General features: G+C 42.8%; 1 protein-coding gene and 1 long non-coding RNA gene across 2 annotated transcripts in view; one reads left to right on the forward strand and one right to left on the reverse strand.

The window, feature by feature from the left end:
- Window positions 1-17,484, forward strand: part of LOC137382723 (huntingtin-interacting protein 1-related protein-like) — a 128,117-nt gene that overhangs the window by 108,904 nt on the left and 1,729 nt on the right. The window contains exons 19-30 of the mRNA XM_068055055.1: window positions 476-623; window positions 1,310-1,396; window positions 2,723-2,830; window positions 3,793-3,929; window positions 6,071-6,181; window positions 7,590-7,648; window positions 7,786-7,816; window positions 8,228-8,290; window positions 9,016-9,116; window positions 11,737-11,842; window positions 12,520-12,643; window positions 12,762-12,823. Coding sequence (XP_067911156.1) covers window positions 476-623; window positions 1,310-1,396; window positions 2,723-2,830; window positions 3,793-3,929; window positions 6,071-6,181; window positions 7,590-7,648; window positions 7,786-7,816; window positions 8,228-8,290; window positions 9,016-9,116; window positions 11,737-11,842; window positions 12,520-12,643; window positions 12,762-12,823 — 1,137 coding nt within the window. The remainder of the gene's footprint in view (window positions 1-475; window positions 624-1,309; window positions 1,397-2,722; window positions 2,831-3,792; window positions 3,930-6,070; window positions 6,182-7,589; window positions 7,649-7,785; window positions 7,817-8,227; window positions 8,291-9,015; window positions 9,117-11,736; window positions 11,843-12,519; window positions 12,644-12,761; window positions 12,824-17,484) is intronic.
- On the reverse strand, window positions 484-17,375 carry LOC137382726 (uncharacterized). The gene is made up of 3 exons (XR_010977267.1): window positions 17,139-17,375; window positions 3,525-3,724; window positions 484-1,107 (listed from the first exon to the last, which is right to left on the reverse strand). It is a non-coding gene; the product is annotated as an uncharacterized lncRNA (long non-coding RNA).

Here is a 17,484-nt window from a genome sequence, read left to right on the forward strand (position 1 = left end):
TTCTTCATTACTTGATCAGTTTTGAGTCCAAATTCTAGAATGGTTAATCATCAAGGTCAGTATGTAACAATATAATAATAAAAACTGCAAACGCTGGTGCCAGAAACCCACAGTGTGTTAATCAATATCTGTGTGAGAACAGACAACTTAATGTTTCAGGTGTAGACCCTTGAGTACTGGAAGAAATTACAGATGAACAGCATTTAAAAAAGAACATGAAAAAGGAAAGGCAGGAACTACATTCAGGCAACAGATGAAATGGGACAACCTGTGAAGTGGGAGACAGTAGATGGTTAACTGGCTGAAGTGATGTTAATATTAGACAATAGAAGGCATGATGAGGGAAGTTAGATATGTATGAGGCACATGTTAAGAGCTGAGATGGTGAGGGTTAAGTAGACACAGCTTGTCTTTCCTACTTCCATTTATACAGAAAATTAGACAGCTGCTGACTGTATGTTGGTTTGTATTTTAGGCCAACCGAGAGCAGGTGCTGCAGCAGAAACTTCTAGATGACCAGTTCAACCTGGTCCAAGGAACAGTAAGAGAAGCTGAGAACATCATTCAAGACGCTGTGGCGAAACTCGATGACCCACTGCACATTAGATGCACCAGCTCACCAGGTATGAACGCTGCTATCAGTTATTAAACACTTGCTATTCATCACTCCCATTATGTGGGACTTTGCTAGTTGATGTGCAAGGAAGTTGTTAGTTTTGGAGAGAAGGAAATGGTTTCTAAGCATAGAAAACAATTCTTTGTGAGAATGCAACAGCATGTTTGCAATAAAGGGGCACTGTTGTGATTGGAAATTCTTCATTAAATACTTGCTTACAAATTAATGACATAATGGCGGAATTCATTTGAAATGAATCATGTTATTGACCAAAATGGCAAAAGATGGTTCTGGTTTGTTCTACTTTCTAATCGTGATGATCGAGGTGGTGTAGCTTTAACTGTGCCTCTGTTCCCCTCGTGTTTCTTGCAGTGAAGTCCAGAACTCTGAGTGGTACCTGGAGGGCAGGTGAGTCATGATTGGCGACTCCAGGCACAACTGAGGTCCACCAGACAAGTTAGCCAAAAAACTATCTGCAACATTGGAGAAATCTATGGAGGAAAGAGAAAAATGAAAATACAGCTATAATATAGCATCTGAGACTGCTTTGTGCCTTAGTTCTAGCTTCAAGTGGGCCAATATTGTGTCAATATGGGAATGCTCCATACCTGTCCTGTACTCGCCTGTATGCATTTCATCCAGGTATGCGGCAAATCAATACTAACAGGATCTGATCTTGTCCATCACTTGTAGATTACCTAATCAACAGAGCAGAAGCTGCCCTCGAATCAGTGAACTTGATGCAACAAGGACACTCCGAGTACTTGAAGAACATGGCAGGTATGGTCACCTCAGTCTCTTAGACACCACGTCCCATATTCTATAAGGGCAGCATTTAATTATTTGGCAAGTTAAGATGCTGACTACCAAATTGTATTCTGATAATTTATTTTCAAGGCGAGTAACTTTCTTTTCAATATTTTTTTTCTCCCCTTGGGTCCTGCAGTGCTGCTTCCTCTCAGCTGAGAGAATAGACAGCATGCCTGCTCCCAAGTGTTCAGTAATACTATTCTGGCCATTCCACCTAGAAGCAAAACAATATTGCAGAAAATTTATTTAGACTCCTCCCCCCCCCACCCACCCCACCAATGACATCCTGCTGTGGTTTGAATTAGCATATGCTGGTTTGAGACACTCAAACTATAATGTTCACTGCAGATGATATGAAACTTGGAAGCATTGTGAACTGTGAGGAGGATAGTGTAGAACTTCAAAAGGACATAGACAAGTTGGTGGAGTGGGCAGACTGGTGGCAGATGAAGTTCAATGCAGAAAAATGTGAAGTGATTCATTTTGGTAGGAAGAACATGGAGAGACAATATAAAATAAAGGGTGTAATTCTAAAGGGGATGCAGGAGCAGAGGGACCTGGATGTATGTGTGCATAAGTCATTGAAGGTGGCAGGACAAGTTGAGAGAGCAGTTAATAAAGCATACAGTATCCTGGGCTTTATTAATACGGGCATAGAGTATAAGAGCAAGGAAGATATGTTGAACTTGTATAAGACAATAGTTCGGCCTCAGCTGGAGTATTGCGTCCGCACTTTAGGAAAGACGTGAGGGCATTGGAGAGAGTACAGAAAAGATTCACGAGACTGGTTCCAGGGATGAGAAATTTCAATTACGAAGATAGATTGGAGAAGTTAGGACTGATTTCCTTGGAGAAGAGAAGGCTAAGAGGTGATCTGATAGAGGTATTCAAAATCATGAGGGGTCTGGACAGAGTAGATCGAGAGAAACTGTGTTCCCACTTTGTGAAAGGATTGAGACCGAGAGGGCACAGATTTAAAGGACTTAGTAAGAGAAGTAAAAGTGACATGAAAAACGTTTTCACGCAGCGAGTGGTTAAGGTCTGGAATGCGCTACCTGAGAACAGGGTGGAGGCAGGTTCAATTGAAGCATTCAAAAGGGAGTTGGACAGTTATATGAAGAGGGTTATATGTGCAGGGTTATGGGGAGAAGGCAGGGGAATGGAACTGAGGGAACTGCTCTTTTGGAGAGGCAGACATGATAGGCCGAATGGCCTCCTTCTGCACTGTAGTGATTCTGTGACTTTGATCTTCCCCTTCAGTGTTGGCCTAAAACTTCTTTCTTTTTGTTCCTGAAGATGCCAACAGCCTCCTGCAAGCACTGACCAGGTTTGCACATTTGACTGCAGACACCATAGTAAATGGCAGTGCCACTTCACACCTGGCCCCAACTGATCATGCTGACAGTAAGTACTAAACCCATCTGCTCCTCAAGTTAAATATTGTGACACCTTTATCTGCAGGAGGTACTGATTTTACTGACCCCTTTCTCCAAAGCCCAGTGACCATATTGTCTTATGATGCACTTTAAGGCACGCTGACTGAATCACAGATAAATGAAGTGTGGACAAAGTCAGCGGGCTGCAAAAGAAGTGAGGTTAAAAACTGCAAATCAACAACTTAAAGGTAGATGAAAACAAAAGCAAAAAATTACGAATGCTGTAAATCTGAAATAAAACCCAGAAAATTTTGGAAATACTCAGGAGGCCTGGCAGCTTCTGTGGAGAGAGAAACAGTTAAAGTTTTATCAATTCTGATGAAAGGTCACAGACCTGAAACGTTAACTCTGTTTTTCTCTCCACAGCTGCTGCCAGACCCGCTGAGTATTTCCACAGACCTGCTGCAAATTGCCAGATTCTTCTGATCTTATTTCAAAGATTGATGTAATTCAGTAACAAACGAGTGTCAGGTACTGGGCATTGCAAGAAATGATGTGCAACATTCTGATTTTTGTTTTAAATGATAACATCAGTAATTGGAGAAAGATATTTAACAATAACTTTACAATAAGCAGATGTTGCACAGAACTCCTGCATTATCTGTTTGGCTGAAGGGTTTTAAGGCATGTTTAGGAAGTCTCAGCATGAGATTGGCAGTTACCTGGGAATCTCTCTTTACAAGGCTCTAGGAATGATCTCGCTGCTGCAGTTTTGCTTCTTGCCCACTTTAAGTTGGGACTGGTTGATTGTACATGTGGACTCCCCAGTGCTTGAGGAGTGCTTGATGCCATCACTGTGGGGAAAACGTCTAATGTTTCAATGGAATCACCAGAAATAGCCTCTCGTGGGAAAAAATGAAACCTGTTGAGAGCAACATGAAATTAGTTTTGAAAAATGAAGAGATATTAGTATTTTTTTCAACCCTACAGGACTCACTGATAACTGCAGAGAGTGTGGGGATGAGAGCCTACGCTATTTGGATAAGTTGAAGAATAAGCAGTCAATCGCCCATGCAGATCCAGCTGCCGTGAGAAGAGTGATGCAGAGTATTCTTGACCTTGGACAGGTACGAGCAATCAGATCAATACATGGTATGTCAGAACTTTCAGGCAACATGTGACAAGGTTCCACGTGAAAAGCTACTTTTCAATGTGATGGGGATTTAGGGTAAACTTTGGGAGTGGATATTGAATTGGCTGCAAGGTCAATCCATCCACTGTGAAGTTGATGACTGCATTAAATGGGAATGCATTGCCAGGTATCAACAGGGACTGTTTTGTTTGTAATATTCCTCAGCTGAGGTACACAGAGATTGATCTAATCCCGTGCTACACTGTCTGAGCAGGGTGCGTTAGGTTCTTATAACGCTGGGCTAGTGGTCTAAGACCAGCAGTTCTAGAATGCAGTTTGCAGCTGAAAATGTTGTACTGTGGCTGCTCTGGAGGTCAGGAGAGAACTCAGTGGAATAAGAGGTGGCCTTGAGTTGTCTCACCATTCAGTTAGATCATTGTTGATCTGTTTCTTAACTCCATCTACCAGCTTTTGTTCCAAAAACCCTTAATACTATGTGCTTGCATGTTTCCATGCTGGCACACATCCCCACTCCCAACCACTAATTGAGGAGTGCTCGTAGAGCAGTTTGAAATGTCTGCTTTCTGGAATAAAAGAGCTTTTTTCAGTTTATAAAATATTCAGAGATTCTATCTAACTACCTGCATATAATTTAGAGATACAGCACTGAAACAGGCCCTTCAGCCCACCGAGTCTGTGCCGACCATCAACCACCCATTTATACTAATCCTACACTAATCCCATGTTCCTACCACATCCCCACCTGTCCCTATATTTCCCTACCACCTACCTATACTAGTTGCAATTTATAATGGCCAATTTACCTACCAACCTGCAAGTCTTTTGGCTGTGGGAGGAAACCGGAGCACCCGGAGAAAACCCACGCAGACACAGGGAGAACTTGCAAACTCCACACAGGCAGTACCCAGACTTGAACCCGGGTCGCTGGAGCTGAGAGGCTGCGGTGCTAACCACTGTGCCGCCCATACTTTTTTTTAAACTGGTTTATCAGTCCAACCTATTGCAATCCATATCATATCACTCCCAAGTGAGCCTCAGGGAGGTTTCACACACTGGAGTGTTGTGATGGAATCTGTGGTTGCCAAGTTTTTTTTTTAAAGACCTTAACTGAGAGGGAAACTAGAATTGAAACAGAAACGGGAGCTGGAAAAGCAACTTCAGATTTCCGGGGAAACCGACACTGGTTAGAACCAGATAAAAAGAGATACAGTCCTTCCCAGACCAGGCAGATCAGGCAGGAGTGGAGCGCTGGCAAGCAGAAGAAAGTAAAGACTGAATCTAGGAGCTGTTTCTGTTGCTTAAAGTAGCCGACATACCAGATCCGGCCATACAGTGCACAGGTTGTCAGTGAAGGACTCAAATAAAGGGAAGACTGGTAAATCCACGCCAGCAAGCCTGTTGTGAGCAGAGCTGAGGAGGTTCTGGAGATGTGTACCTTGTGGTGAAGACAGCATCCGTGGAGTTCAGATTGAGAGGGGACTGCTGTCGGAAGAAGAACAGCGGCTCAATGCTTGAAAAAAGGTGCTGAAAATCTACCTGAGGAACTTCAGAGTTGTGAAGAACTGTGTGACTGTCGTTGTTACCATATATGCTGGGTGGATTGTCCAGTGAAACGGAGACCCATCTCTGTTGTATCTGATAGTTAAGGTGTAATTTGTAAGATCTGTTTGGTTTGGTTTCCTAAATTGGGGTCAATCGGTGGATTTGATTCATTTCGTTTGTTGGTGGTCTCCACGGGGATCATAACAGTATTTGAATCAGATCGAATCCTGAGTCCGCATTGTATTGTCACTTTTCTGGAATGGGACCTGTGTACAACAGTGTGAAAATGGCAGTATAACTGAATCCCGAGAGGGTTGCAGTGCTTGCTGGCATTTTATCAAATTGGATTCCGTCTTTTTATTGGGAATCTGTTTATATTCCTATAAATGTCTTCATTTATATTTCAGATTAAGGATTCTTAGGATATAAAACTTCAACTAAAATACCAAACTTTTTAAGTAGGATTTTATGTTCTGAGTAATCAGCAGTAGATATGTTGTGTGAGTATTGATTGTATTTAAAAAGTAGTTGATACTGAGAGTTGTGTATTTTTAAAAAAAAACTTTCACTCAGGAGTTGCGGCCTAAGAGCATTGATGTCAGACAGGAGGAACTTGGGGATATGGTGGATAAAGAGATGGCACAAACGTCTGCAGCTATCGAAGATGCAGTGAAGAGGATTGAGGTACGGTAGCGTCTCTAAGGAGAGCAGAGTCTCTTAATGGTTTAGAATAGTTTCTCTGATTTCTTGCAAAATCTTAATGCCTAAAGATTTACTTTTTGCTCAGTTAAAAGTCTTTATACATGATTCTGGACAAGTTCCTGTCGACTGTTGCTTTTAGCTTACTGTGGTATAATCTCAGGCAGTGATTCCCCTGAATACCGGAGGTGATACTGTGTTACTATTGGTGATATCGTTCATATATTAATTGGCCAAACCCGACAAACCTATTTTACACATCGCATGTATTTGACCGAATTTGACCAGCTCTATTAATGAACTCTGAATTTAAATAGCTTTAAGTGAGAACCCTTGCCATGTTTTACAAATTCATTAGAACAAATTGATTGCCTGTCATATTGATCTTGGTGGGTTGGAGGATATATTCAGAGTTTGTGAGATGCGGTGAGAGATACTGAAGTGGATAGTAATGTGTACCTTTTTGACTTGCTACAGTTTCTGAGGAGTCAATTAGAACAAGATAACAGGTTTTTGTGCTATAGACATTTAAAACGTGCCCTGTGTTATGCCTAAGGCTTTAACATAAACTTCAGACTGAAATCTGTGCTTTCTGTAATTATTTGTGGTGTATTTTTGTTGTTGAATTTCTATAATCCTGCAGTGTATTAATACATCATATCATGGTGCACCAGCTGGCAGGAGGTGGGTATCATGGCACGAATTCCCACATGGGGAGGTCCCTCAACTGTGCCATTGTGGAGAGGGCCAGGGGAAACAAAATTGTAAATGGTCGTGTCAGATGTTGCTCTTGGTGCACCACCCTCTGGGCTCTATGTGAACAGCAGGAGCCAATAACCCAGCTCTTGAGAGCTGAACAGGCATCCACGTACAAGCACTTCACAACAGGGCTCACTGGATAGTGATCGGCAGTAGAAACCCTAGCTGATTTCCTCTTTCCCTGCACCCACCCACCCCACTTCTCCATTCGCTAGTCTGGGAACATTGAGTGTTGCTGCCCAGTTTGTACCTTGGACCTTGCTCACTCAAAATCACACTACACACATAAGCACCGACCCAGTGAGAGCAATTACAAATATTTGAGTTTTTCCTACCAATTTCTATCTTTTTCTGTATATAGTCTTAAAAACCTATTTTTTCTAAAGCTATATTGGAAATATCTCATGACCATTATCAATGACTTTGCAAAAGGAGTTCATTCTATTTCAGAGAGTCATGAGAAATTTATGACTGACATTGTTAATGATTTAAAACATGCCAACAGGGAAGGGTATAACCCATCGAATGTAAGCAAATCTTGCAGTTCAAATTGTTCTCTGGAGAGAAGAGCTGTCCAATATATTCTGAAACTTCCTGAAGGCTTTCGGTTCATACTGTGTCATTTAAACTGCAGGAAATGATGAACCAAGCCAGGCAAGGAAGCTCTGGGATTAAACTTGAAGTCAATGAAAGGTTAGTAGAAATTCACTGCTCCTGCTTTCACCGCTGATGTACACAACCCAGTTTATTAAAACAGATTTGATTTGATTTTTATTTTTGCCAATGTGGATTGAAACTATTTCATTCTCCTTTCTGTCTGTTGGTTGCAGAATCTTAAACTCTTGTACAGATCTGATGAAGGTAAGAACTGCACACCAGTCTTCAGGTGTTTATCAAATGATGAATATAATGTTCAGTAACCAATGAATCTGATGGAAACGATGGAAGCCATGTTACACCTAGTCAAAAATTGGATTCAAATAATCAATGTTCTTCGCTTTTATTTATATTTATAATATTTACTACATGTAAAAGGAAGTTCAGCACATTTCACTGTAGAGCAATGTTGAAATGATGTGATGGTTGTGTGTGAAGATGAGCAGTTTAGCAGTAAAGTTGGTTCATTTGAACAAACATTCCAATGTAGAAAAGAAGAGGTTTTGACAGGAATAGAGCCTCCGGAGAAAGTGGTTCCAGAATTCTTGGGTGGCTCATCAGCAGATGTCTATTGCCTTGTCACTAAACTCAATATTGCATTCTCTTGCACTTCAGGCTATAAGACAACTGGTGGTGGCTTCAACAAGTTTGCAGAAGGAGATTGTGGAAAGTGGCCGGGTAAGGAAAGATGTCTGTGTCCAAATTATACTTCTGGGTCATGGCTTTCCTATGATCCCACTAATAACAAACTCCACCACCCTTCACCCGAATGTTCAACTGGATACCACTCAGCAGAGCTTTTGACCCATTAGGTGGAATATGTCTCAGAATGGGGGTGGGGGCGGGAACATAACAGAGTCATTGTGTTAAATTGATGCCAAATTCATGCAGATTCCATTCCTAAAGCATGTCCTGCTTTTTTTTAAAAATTATGATCTTTTGAATCTTGCCCCTAATTGCAGTGTGCTTATGTAAAATTTTAATCTATGCACCCAGAAATCTCCTGCAGCCCACCTTGAACAGGGCCACTTCCATTTTACTCTTCAGATGCTCATTCTGCTTTCAGTTATTGGTATTATTAGTAATTAAATCCCTGAGTTAAGCAACTTGACAGACTGACAAACATATGATAAAGGACAGGAATTAGACTGACCATTTGATCAGGCTTGCTCCTCCCAGACATGGTGCTGTCTACCTGCACCAACAACTCATCTTGCACCCTGCCACTCAGTCGCTGTGGACGGACAAAAAGAGGTGCCAAAAACCTGAGGTCAATTTTTAAAAAAACTCTGAAATTCCTGCTCCACCCTGACCAGTTAAAATTATCTTTTAAAATCCTTTTGAAATGCCTGGAAAATATGATTTTTGAATTCAGTTAGTGAAATACGATTTGTCATTTACAGGGGGCAGCAACTCCCAAAGAATTCTATGCAAAGAATTCTCGTTGGACGGAAGGTCTGATCTCCGCCTCTAAAGCTGTAGGATGGGGCGCCACACAGCTGGTGTAAGTACCTGCTCCGTCACTCTTCGTCCTTTGATTGTGATGAGAAATTTATTACTGTACCGTCACCATAGTGGGCAAGACGCTTTGTACCTGTGTTACTAATGGTGGAGAAGATATGTGTATCCAACTGACGTGCTGGTGTCATGTCTTAAGTGGTGTCCTGAAACCAATCAGTGTGTTCACTATAACAGAGCAAGTTTGAATATCCTGCTTGTCTTTACATTTGTATCGTCACTCCCAGCATGTCTTTAGTTACATTACATAGAATTACATATAAATTACAACACAAACAGGCTGTAATCAGTCCATGTTCATCCTCCACACAAATAGTGGTCCTAATTCCATTTGCTTGGCTTGTTCCCATATCCCTTTGTTCCCTTTTCCTTCAACCACCTGCGTAACCTATTCCTAAATGTTCACATGGGTTCTGTTTCAATTATCAACTCCAGAATTGCATTCCACACTTTCAACTCTCTTTATAAAAACAAGATTAGTATGGGTGAGGCCAGTCAAACTTTGTCCAGTCACACCCTGTTATTCTGTCACTTTGACAAGTGGTGTGTCAAAAGGAACGTTCCAGTTCCCATTAGTTATATGTTCTGTATCTCTTTGATTGGCTTCACTGGAAGCTCCCCTGTGAAGTAAACAAGATGGATGCTTCAATACTCTCTTAACACTGATAATATGCAAGAAGTTTGCAACATATTTAAAACTAAGTAGCATCTATGATACAGTGCCCCACAGATGCTAAGAATGGCTGTGCCTACAGAGATTTTATATTTTTAATGCTCAAGAACACTTATTCGTTTAAAGCAACAAACTGCTTCATCTTGTGCCACTGAATACCTTCACCAGTACAAAATGTAGGCAACTGTACCATTCCACTCTTATACCTGCCGTACTGTGTGTGTTATTCTTAACCAAGTGACAGCTGATGCTGTTCTGTAACTACCCACTAGGTGGCATGTGAGAGCAATTCCTGTTTAGTTTCCCCTTCCCTGCAGATTATTTTAATTGGCACCAACTCACTGCCAGGCCTGTGGAAACGCAGGTTTATGTCCACATTCCATCATAGGAATGTCTTTGGAACTGTAGCTTGAAGCGATCACGTTCATATTGGTTCAGGTGACTTCTTTTTTCCAAGAACCATGAAAAGTTTCTAATAATTGTGGAACTTAATGCAGTTGGAAACCAAGCCAAGAACCTTGAGCATTAAGCTGTCGCACACCCAACGTTTAACTGGGTGGTCTTGTTTTTGAGTGAACTGACTAGAAGTTACTAAAATCCAAACTAGACACAAAGTCCATTTCAAAAAAAAAAATGAATGCCAAGACAAGAAAAGAGCTACTGGTCTATCCAGCTTGTCCCACACAGTTACAATGCCTTATCCATCACAATACAAACAGCCCACCCACCTGGAGTCATGTAATAATTTGGAAATGCCAACAGACAATCAAAATCCTGGCTAATTAGGGCGGGGAGAAAGACTGGAAAATTCCACTCAGACTCTCTTAGTCGACCGCAGCAATTCCAGGAGATTACGTTGTCCTTGATTTACATTACCGGATAATTACCCTCTTGTATGAGGTGAACTCTGCCCCTGCCAGGTCCAGCTGTCGGAAGAAGGAATTCTGCAAATCATTGTTCACTTCATGAGCAGTAACCTGTTTCACAGGCCGACTATCCTCTAGGAGAAGAACCATCTAATGTCCAACCTAGATCTTGCAATCTAGTGCTTCCTGGTCTTCCCTAACCTACTTAGTTGTAATAATTCGTCTACATACACAAATCTAATCCCTTCATTATTTTCGTAACTTCAGTCTACACTTCCCTAAAGTCTACAGGCCTAGCAAGTTGAGCCTATTGGGGTAACTAAGGTGTTTTAAATTGGGAATGAAACTTACAGCCCTCCTCTGGACCTTTTTACCAAAGCTTCAATAACCCCATACCATGTTAGGAGAACTGAACTGGGCGTAGTATTCTAACTAAGGCCTAACCAAGGTCTTATACAAGGAAAAAATGGTGTGCTCCGTCTTATAGTGAATTGTCCTGTAAATACACCCTAGAGCTCTGTTTGCTTTAGCTATAGCCTTAAAGCATTGGTCATGGACCTTTAGAGAGTGATGCACTGAAACACCCAATTCTCTTTTTCTTTCACCACTGGTATTAATTCTTTTGAATGCAAGCCCGTTTATTTTAACCTGGTTTGCTTCTGTGTTTTATGATCTAGAGACATCTCTCACAAAAACTAAAGTTTTCATTGAATTTGCATCAACAGTGAACCAAGGACCACGGATAGACTTTCCTATTTCTGGGCCCATTAGGTCACCAGTGATCACTGAATCATTGGTTTTGGAGTAGCACATACTCATGATGCAGCCGGCTCAATTGTACATCCACTTAAATGAATGGGCTAAAGAATTAAGTCTGTGCTACTCCTGCCCAGATTTCCAGTATTTGTAGCATTCTCTTATTTCTTCCCTGCTCCCCATCTGGTTTTGAATTGATTAAAGGTGACAGCTCTTGAGGTGAAGCTGAGCGCTGTCCCCAGGTGACGAGCAGATGAAATATTGCATCCCAAAGAATGCAAAGTCACCCTAATTTTTCTTTCTGAATCCAGAGATTCAGCTGATAAAGTTGTCTTGAAGACTGGGAAATATGAAGAGTTGATCGTCTGTTCCCATGAAGTCGCAGCCAGCACAGCCCAGCTTGTCGCTGCATCAAAGGTGAGAGGATTAAGAAAATCAGATCACAAATATACAGAGGGAAAGGGGGAATAGGTGAGAAGTCAGTGCAATAGAAATAAAGACTAGTATGTAACACCACTATAAGTAGCAAGCTATGTGGGTTTTCGTTACAGCTTTCCTTGCTGAGACTCGCTTGTCAGTAGGGACGGTGGAAGGATTTAGAAACCGACTTTCAGAGATGAATGGCTGAAATAACAGCCACCAATGATAGATGGAACAGGAATAAGGAGTGACCCAATGTGCCCCATAAATAGATTTCAAATTGTTTTCAAATCTTTCCACGGCAACAGTATGCTTTGCTTCGGCCATCCCATCTAGTCATTTGATCCTGTGCACCCTTCCCACTCCTCTGACGCAGAGTTACTCCTTGTTTCCCTCTGTTCCATCATCAATGGTTGTTCTTTCATCCGCTCAATCCCTGCGTCTTTCCACTTCGCACTCTCGGAAGAATCCCAAAGAACACTCTTCTCTTCTGCCGTACCCCAACCCCAGTTTTTACTCTTCCTGTTTTTAGTCTGCTTGGTGTCCATCTTTTTTTTTGTCCTGTTGAGGGGACCGACCCACATTTTAATTTAATTGAGGAACTCGATAGTAATGTAGGTTCCAGCACTCTCGAGAATTATGGAGCTATCTTCTCATTGTTGACATGATTTTAGGTGAAAGCAGCCCGGAGCAGCAGAAACCTGTCCAGACTACAGCAAGCCTCCAGGCATGTGAATGAAATGACTGCTAACGTAGTTGCTTCAACAAAATCAGGACAGGAACAAATTGAAGATAAAGGTACAGGGATCACATTAGACTTGCTGGTTAACAAGGGTGCAGTGACAATTTGATATTTTACATCTTAAGTACATTTGGATGCAGGTATTGATGTCCCTTCTGTTTCTATGTTCTCCAGACACTATGGATTTTTCAGGAATGTCAAGGATTAAACTTAAAAAAGAGGAGATTGAAACACAGGTAATTTTTTATTAAGTTTGGATTTCTACCAGTTCGGGGATATTGAAAGGAGTTGGTTGTGCATTGTGTTGTTAAATTCAGGGACAGCAACAATCAAATGCAAATTTGAATATTTCACTGACTTCTGAAAAGACTACTTGTTTAAAAAGTACCTTCTGCAATTAGTTGCAGCAGACTCCAGATTATACTGGGTCCTACTATGTGTCAGAGGGATGTGACATTATGCTAATCAGCTGCCTAGACTCACCTTTACAACGTTCAGGTGTTTAAGCAGAGTATAATGTACTTTTTGTGAAGAATTGGAGGCTTCTATTTGTGTTTAGTATTCATCCATCTACCAAGCTCGTTGGACTGGAAATTGACTCAGAGGCAGGGAGGGAGCGGAGGAGCTGCTTTGAGGTCGGGAAACCTGGAAGAACATGTTTCCTGCAGGTCCTGCTGAACAGTAGGACCTGATTAGCCGCCTTTATCTCTGTTTTCCAGCTGCAGCTAACAAGATTGAGAGGCTGACTGGCCATTCAGCACCAGGCCACAGCTGGGGAATGGAGAGGGGAATCATAGAGTCATAAAGTCATTTACAGCATAGAGCCACAGGGTGGCCATCCAGCTTCTTCTTCAAGTCAGTGATCGTCTCCGCTTCCACCACCCTTACGCGCAGCGAGTTCCAGGTCATTACCACCTGCTGCGTAAAAAAAAAAAAAGTGCTTCCTCATATTCCCCTGCATCTTTTGCCCAAAGCTTTCAATCTGTGTCCCTAAATGGAAAGGCTGAGGGGGTTGTTGGGGGGGTGGGGGGGGAAGAGGGGTGTTGCGGTTCGGGATGATCGGTGACAGAAGGATGATTGGGGCGCCGAGCCGGGAGGGGAGATCTGGGACCAGAAGACAGATTGGAAGGCGAGGTTGGGAAGAGATTGGAGGAGATCGGAAGGATCAAGGGAGGGGAGATTGGAAGGGTCAGGGCGAGTGTCTGAAGCACTCGGTGAAGCAGGTAAACTGGATCCATCAGATTAAGTGGAAAGACATTTACCCTCTGAATCCAGCATTCCTCACCTACCTTTAGCCTCTGGTTTTCCCAAGGCCTGGAAAACTCAGCTGATCCAGGTTAAATTTAAAACGGTGCTTAAATGTGAGGCAGGCGTCTCGTTATAATTACATTGTCCACCTCCCTGTACCCCCTCTGTTAAAACCAGAAGGGGGCAGATTGGAATTGATATTCATTTAACATTTTAACATGCCACCGGGACCAAACCCATCCATTGTTTGGGGTTGAAATTCCCCTTTTGTTCAGATGAAGGTTCTGTATAAATGACTCCAGCATTGCCAGTGTCTTGCAGCTCGTAATCACTTGTCTCCTGCAGGGTTTAGCCTTTGACTTTATCAGCAACATCCGTAACTTAAATCATGTTTGTGTGTCCAGGACTATGAATCTTTTTATCCTCCATGTTAGTGCTGATCTTCAAGAGTTGCAAAGATGTTTATGAACCTAGTTTTCTACAGGTGCTTTTTAATTCTGTTCCATTTTCATTTGGAGATTTTTGAAAATATATAGTGAATGCAAATATTAGACTGAAATTAGATTGGTCACTTGCTCCGCCCCCTCCCCCCCCCACTTCCCTGGCTGATTGTTACCCGCTAGCGCCACCCCACTCTCCAGTTAGTTGGTCACTTGCTGCCCCCCCCCACCCCACAGTCTCTAGTTATAGGCGGCGCCGCTTCCTTCCTCTCGCCCACTCACTCCCACATTTCATCAGTCACCAGGCGCTGCCTGAAGAAGCAAGGTGGGCCGCAAGGGGTGACAGGGCATAGGAGCGAGTGGCCAAGAGGAGGGAAGCGGCGCCGCCTAGACTGGGGTGGTGCGAATCGAGGAACAACCGGCCAGGGGAGTGGGGGGGGAGCAGCAAGGTCTGGTGCGAGCTACCGAGGTGGTGGGGTGGGGGGGCGGTGGGGAGGAGCTCCAGCCTCAAAGCCTCCCATTCAGCTGCTTCCTCCAGCCGAGTGGGGGGCTGGACACCCAATATTTGCTTTATCACACACGCGCAACGTTGGATCTGGCGCCAACACGCGATGATGTTGGCGCTGCGCGATGATGTCATCTTCCGCATGTGCCACTAAGTCCAGGCAAGATGTAGCTGCACATGTCCGCACTTTGATGATGTCAGCGGGCTAGTGCGTTGTCAGGAATCACTTTGATTTTGTGTTAGCGAGGGACAGGGCTTTCCTTTACACAACCTCACATGTCAAAAAAAATCAGTAACCCTTGCTAAAATAGGCTTCCATTGTATTCTGTTGGAGGAGCTGGTTAGTAGATGCTGCTGTGATATCAGCTAGGATGATTGAGGGCCTCAGATGCATTCTGTTACAATCAGGTGAGGAGGGGTCGTAAAGCTCCCCTCTTGCCAATATCCTTTGAGCAAGTTTATTTTTATGTAGATGGCATTCCCAACTCTATCAAGACAGTCTTCCAAGCAAGGAATTGGGCTAGCTTTCCTCACTCGAGGGGTGTGGGGTCACTTTTCCTTGGGACACAAAATCATGGTACCTCTTGGGGATTTTGCTAAGTTTTCCCGTACTCTCAGCAGTATGTTTACTGGGTTTTACTGCTGCAGTTAAAGCCACAGCCTGGTCTGCTGTGCTTTACATCAGGGCCCCTTTTCCTGCATTAGTCTGGTGTGTCCTGATTTCCCTGTAACTTCCAGCAGTCAGTTCGTGGGTGACCTGCCTTGTTACAATGGAAACACAGGTTTTCAGGCGTCACTCCTCTTAGCACCATCTTTTTTGGCCGGAGGAGGACCCTCTGTGTGTCCATCTTTCCCTTCTCGCCCATGGCTGTTTGGGCTCCTATCACTCTCCCAGCTTTTATTCTTTTCAGGTTTTTGGAGGTGACTAGGGAAGGGTTTCCATTGGGGTAAGGGCTTGTGTACAAGCATAAATTCATCAGCCAGGATTGCAGTCTGCCTGGCTCTTGGAAGTTTTTGTTCCTCCATGTGGGTTTTAATGGAAAGGGGAAGTGAGTTTTTGAACTCCTTGAGAAGGATCACCTCTCTGACGTTTTCATATATGGGCTGTATCTTGAGTTTTCGTATACACTGGCCAAAAGAAAGCTGTTTAACTCTTTCAAACTTGAGGCAAGTTTGTTCTGGCTGCTTTTGGAAGGTTTGGAATTTTTGGCGGTACGCATCTGGTACTAGCTCATATGTGCCCAGGATAGCAATTTTAGTCATCTCATAGCCTGATGACCTCTCATCAGACAACAGTAAATAAACCTCATGGGCTTTTCCTGTTAGTTTGCTTTGCAGTGGTAGGGTCCAGCTCTTTACCGGCCACTTCAGCTGTCTTGCAAGCTTTTCAAAAGAGATGAAAATGCTTCCACCTTCCCCTCATTGAACGTTGGAATCAACTGGGAGAACTTTAAGAGCTCAGCACTTGGCCCTGAGCTCGGGATAGTTCCCTCATTAGCAGTGCCTTCAGTGGTTACATCAGGTCTTCCCGTAGTTAGTTTGCGCTGCCTTCACTCCTACTCCTTCTGGAAAGTTTGTTCTTTTTCCCTTTCCTGATACTCTCTTTCCTCTTTCTCCTTCTGGGATTCTAATTCTAGTCTCCTCTGTTCTAGCTGTATCTTAGCTCACGCTATCCTGTCTGTTTCTGACTCTAATGCTGTTTGAGTCTTCAGGTTCAAGTGCAAAATGGTCGGCCACGTTTTAGAATTTCTGGTTTCCTAGCTTTTGGGCGGATAGTAATCCCTAACTGCCCAGCTACATTCCTCAACTCTTCAACAGATAGGGCTTTTAACCTGTCCCAGCTTACTTCACTCTGTTCTAGGAAGATACTGGCCTTGAATGTGGACATTTTGGTATTCTAGCATTGGAAACCACAAGAAAACCTGTATTGATATTTTAAAATTTTTTCTGTGGATCAATTTGGTTTCCCACTTCCAATTTCTTGTTTGCCTTGGGTTTTGATCCTAGACGCAATTCCTGAAATTTCTGTCGCGATCAGGTGAGGCGAGGTCAAAAGGTTCCCCTCTGGTCCCACTCCTTGTTTGACCCCAACGGGGTTTATTCCTTTTTAAACATTGTATGTGTTTACCAATTCAGTGAGTGTTTAACCCTTTATGATCATAAAAAAGCAATTGGACAGGTTTTGTTTAGTTTAAACAAAGAAGAGATTAGTTTATTTTACTTAAAAATCAACTCCCAATCTAAGTGAAAATAATAAACTATGCTCCAACTTTATCACACGCACACACACAAATAGATCACAGTGATGAATAGTTTGATTGGATTAGAGTCCAGTACAAATAAAAATAATATACATACAGTCTGTGGGGTCTGGTAATTCAGTTGTCTTCTGGCTGGTAGAAGTGCACTTGCAGTGGTCCACTTGGTTCAGTTTTTTTAAGAGACAGTGATGTAGATGGCTTTCTCCCCTGGGTCTCTGTCTGTAGCAATGGTAGACTTGGCTGTTTGCAAATTGTTTTGAAACTTGCAATGTTACCTAGAGAGAGAGACACACACACAGCCCCACTGGGGCCGTGCACAGGTTAGCTCTCAAAGCTTGTCTGCTGTGTGTAACAAAAACTCCAAGTTCACATAGCTCTCAGTACTTTTTTTAAACTTTAATGAGGTCCAAAGTCTAAGAATTCCAAATCTCTCGCTGGTCCGA

This window comes from Heterodontus francisci, chromosome 23 (genome assembly GCF_036365525.1).
Source record: "Heterodontus francisci isolate sHetFra1 chromosome 23, sHetFra1.hap1, whole genome shotgun sequence".
NCBI lineage: Eukaryota > Metazoa > Chordata > Chondrichthyes > Heterodontiformes > Heterodontidae > Heterodontus > Heterodontus francisci.